General features: G+C 51.8%; 1 protein-coding gene across 1 annotated transcript in view; it reads left to right on the top strand.

The window, feature by feature from the left end:
- The window catches only part of ARFIP2 (ADP ribosylation factor interacting protein 2), a 14726-nt gene that overhangs the window by 4047 nt on the left and 7043 nt on the right, over positions 1 to 3636 (top strand). The window contains exon 2 of the mRNA XM_015425008.1: positions 3432 to 3543. Coding sequence (XP_015280494.1) covers positions 3445 to 3543 — 99 coding nt within the window. The 5' untranslated portion in view covers positions 3432 to 3444. The remainder of the gene's footprint in view (positions 1 to 3431; positions 3544 to 3636) is intronic.

Genomic DNA, 3636 nt, shown 5'->3' with positions numbered 1-3636 from the left:
AAGCACTTCTCATCTTCCACAGTGAAGACAGAGGCAAAAAATGCATTCAGCTTCTCAGCCATTTCCCTATCATCCTTCAGTACTCCTTTTACCCCTTGGTCATCCAAGGGTCCCACTGCCTCCCTGGCTGGTTTCCTGCTTCTAATGTATTTGAAGAAAGTTTTACGTTTTTCTCCATATGCTCCTCATATTCCCTTTTTGGCTGCCTGATCACAGACTTGCATTTTATTTTCCACAGCCTGTGTTCCCTTTTATCAGCCTCACTGTGACTAGCTTTCCACCGCTTAAAGGAAAGCTGCTTTTTACTTTTTACAGCTTCCATTACTTTGTTTGTTAACCATGCAGGCTTTTTCCTATATAGCTTCTAGGATCGTAGTTTTAAATAGTTTCCAAGCTTCCCCAGTGGTTTTGACCCTTTCTACTTTTCCCTTCAGTTTCCACCCCACATGCCCCCTCATATCAGCAAAAATTACCCCTTCTAAAGTTAAAAGTGGCTGTGTGAGTCTTTTTGGCCAATTCCCTATTTATACAAATGTTGAACTCGATAACATTATGGTCACTGTTCCCAAGGGGTGCAATCACTTTTACATCTCTCACCAGGTCTTGGGCATTACTTAGGACCAAATCCAGGATCCATCCACTGCTCACTTGGTGATCCGGGGCGTCAGCAGTGGTGGATGGATTTGCCCCCAACCGGTCCTGCCAGACCAACCCCGTTTCCTTCTTTGATTGAGTGACAAGCTTACAGGATTGAGGGAATGCTGTTGATGTTGTTTACCCAGATTTCTGTAAAACCTTTGACAGGGTTCCCCAGGATGTTCCGATGGGGAAACCAAAGGTCTGTGGACTGGACTCTAGGATAGTTAGGTGGGTAGGGAACTGGTTGGAGGACTGCACGCAGAGAGTAGCTGTCAACGGCATGTCATCTGAAAGGAGGGAAGAAGAAGAAGAGATTGGATCGATACCCCATGGCCAATGTTCCCTCTAAGCTGTGGAGTCTTGTGAGCAAAAATTCTACTTTGTGAGCTCCTGAGACACCCCCTGTGAGGTGGGTGGGGCTGAGAGAGCTCTTGACAGAAACGGCTCTTTTTCAAGAACAGCTCTAACTAGAACTACGGCTTGCCCAAGGTCATCCAGCCAGGTGCAAGTGGAGGAGGAGTGGGGAATCAAACCCAGTTCTCCCAGATTAGAGTCTGCATACTTAACCACGACACAAGAAGAAGACGAAGAAGAAGAAGAGATTGGATCGATACCCCATGGCCCTTCACTACCCAAAGGAGTCTCAGAGCAGCTTACAAACTCCTTCCCCTTTCCCTCCCCACAACAGACACCCTGTGAGGCGGGTGGGGCTGAGAGAGCTCTTGACAGAGACTGCTCTTTTCCAAGAACAGCTCTTATTAGAACTACGGCTTGCCCAAGGTCATCCAGCAGGTGCAAGTGTAGGAGTGGGGAATCAAACCCAGTTCTCCCAGGTTAGAGTCCGTGCACTTCACCATGACACCAAACTGGCTCCCTACACCAAGGGGGGTATCCAGTGGGGTGCCACAGGGCTTGGTTCTGGCCCCGGTACTTTTCAATGTTTTTGTCAATGATCTGGATGAGGGTGTGGAAGGGGCTGCTCATTAAATTTGCAGATGACACCAAATTGGGAGGAGCAGCGAACACCCCAGAAGATAGAGGCAGAATTCAACGAGATCTGAACACGCTGGAAAAGTCAGCGGATGTAAACAAGATGCAATTTACCAAGAATAAGTGCCAAGTTCTACATCCGGGTAGCAAAAATTAGGAACATGCATACTAGGTGGGGGATACACTTCTGTGTAGCAGTGTGTAGGGGTACAGGTGGTCTGAAAGTTAAATATGAGCAGCCAGTGTGATGCGGTGACAAAAAAGGCTAATGCGATCTTGGGGGTGTATCAACAGAGGCATCACAACCAAATTGCAAGACGTCCTGGTCCCGCTGTACACGGCATTGGTCTGGCCACACCTGGAGTCCTCCTGTGTGCCGTTCTGTAGGCCTCCCTTCACAAAGGATGTGGACAGGATGGGGCGGGTGCAGAGGAGAGCGACGAGGGTGATGGGGGGCCTGGAGGCCAAGAAGCCCCGTGGGGTTAGAACAGATAAAAGGAAGTACTTCTTCACCCAAAGAGTGATTAACACATGGAATTCACTTGCATGTGGAGGAGTGGCGGCTACAAGCATGGACGGCTTCAAAAGGGAATTAGATAAGCATATGGAGCAGAGGTCCATCAGTGGCTCTTTGCCACAAGGTATAGATAGGGACTCTGGGGCAAGGGATGCTCTTCTTGGTGCTTGGGGGGGGTCAACAGTGGGATGGCTTCTAATGTCCTGGCCCCACTGCTGGACCTCCTGATGGCACCTGGTGTTTCTGGACACTGTGTGACACAAGAGTGTTGGACTGGATGGTCCTTTGGCCTGATCCAACATTGGCTTCTCTTATGTTATGAGGGAATTAGATAAGCATATGGAGCAGAAGTCCATCAGTGGCTCTTAGCCACAAGGTATAGATAGGAAGGAACTCTCAGCCTGGGGCAAGGGATGCTCTGTCTTCTTGGTGCTTGGGGGGGGGAGGCAACAGTGGGAGGGGCTTCTAATGTCCTGGCCCCACTGCTGGACCTCCTGATGGCCCCTGGTATTTCTGGCCACTGTGTGACACAGAGTGTTGGACTGGAGGGGCCTTTGGCCTGATCCAACATTGGCATCTCTTATGTTCTTATGAGTGGGGAATCAAACCCGGTACTCCCAGATTAGAGTCCACGCTCCGAACAACTACACCAAACTGGCAGGAAGGTACCGACTGGATATGAGGAAACACTTTTTCTACAGTCAGAGTTGTGCCACAGTGGACTCAGCTGCCTGGGGAGGTGGTGGTGAGCTCCCCCTCCCTCCCTGGCAGCCTTCAAGCAGCGGCTGGAGAAACCCTTGCCAGGGATGCGCTCTCGGCTGATCCTGCACTGAGCAAGGGGTTGGACTGGATGGCCTCTAGGACCCCTTCCAACTCTGTGTGATTCTAGGATTCTATGAGGCCATTTCTGGTTGTCCCGGTCAGTGTTCCCTCTAAGCTGAGTTAGTGTGAGCCAGCTCACAGTTTTTTAGCCTCCGGCTCACACATTTTGGTCTTAGCTCAGGAAGGATGTGGCTCCAGAGCAAACTAATTCATGCAGGAGCCTAACGGCTCGGTCACCACTTTAATGCCAGCAGCTCACAAAGTAGAATTTTTGCTCACAGGACTCCACAGCTGAGAGGGAGCCTTGGTCCCGTTGTGTCTGTCTCTGTGCCTCTTCTCCTGGGGGTGGGGGGTGGAACTGTTTTAGGGGGCCCACCCGCCCGGTGGTGGGAGGGGACCTGCTTTCCAAAGCCTGTGGCACTCAGGCGCCTTGTGGCAAGAGAGCTCTCCCTCCTCTCCCCAGACTCCGAGCGAGCATGACTGACCGGCTGATGAGCAAAGCGGCCACCATGGAGATCCCCATCCATGGCAACGGTGACTCCAGGCGCCTCGCGGAGGACGACGGGCTGGAGCAGGTAATGGGATGCGGGGGGGGGAAGGTAACAGCAGCGGGGGGCAAGGGGGCCCACTTTGGCCGAGCTCCAATCCCCCCCCCATTCCCTGCCCCG

The sequence above is a fragment of the Gekko japonicus genome, unplaced genomic scaffold, assembly GCF_001447785.1.
Source record: "Gekko japonicus isolate JY-2015 unplaced genomic scaffold, Gekko_japonicus_V1.1 scaffold2237, whole genome shotgun sequence".
NCBI classification, from domain to species: Eukaryota; Metazoa; Chordata; class Lepidosauria; order Squamata; family Gekkonidae; genus Gekko; species Gekko japonicus.
The sequence above is the reverse complement of the archived record's forward strand: the minus strand, read 5'-3'. Positions and strand labels throughout refer to the sequence as shown.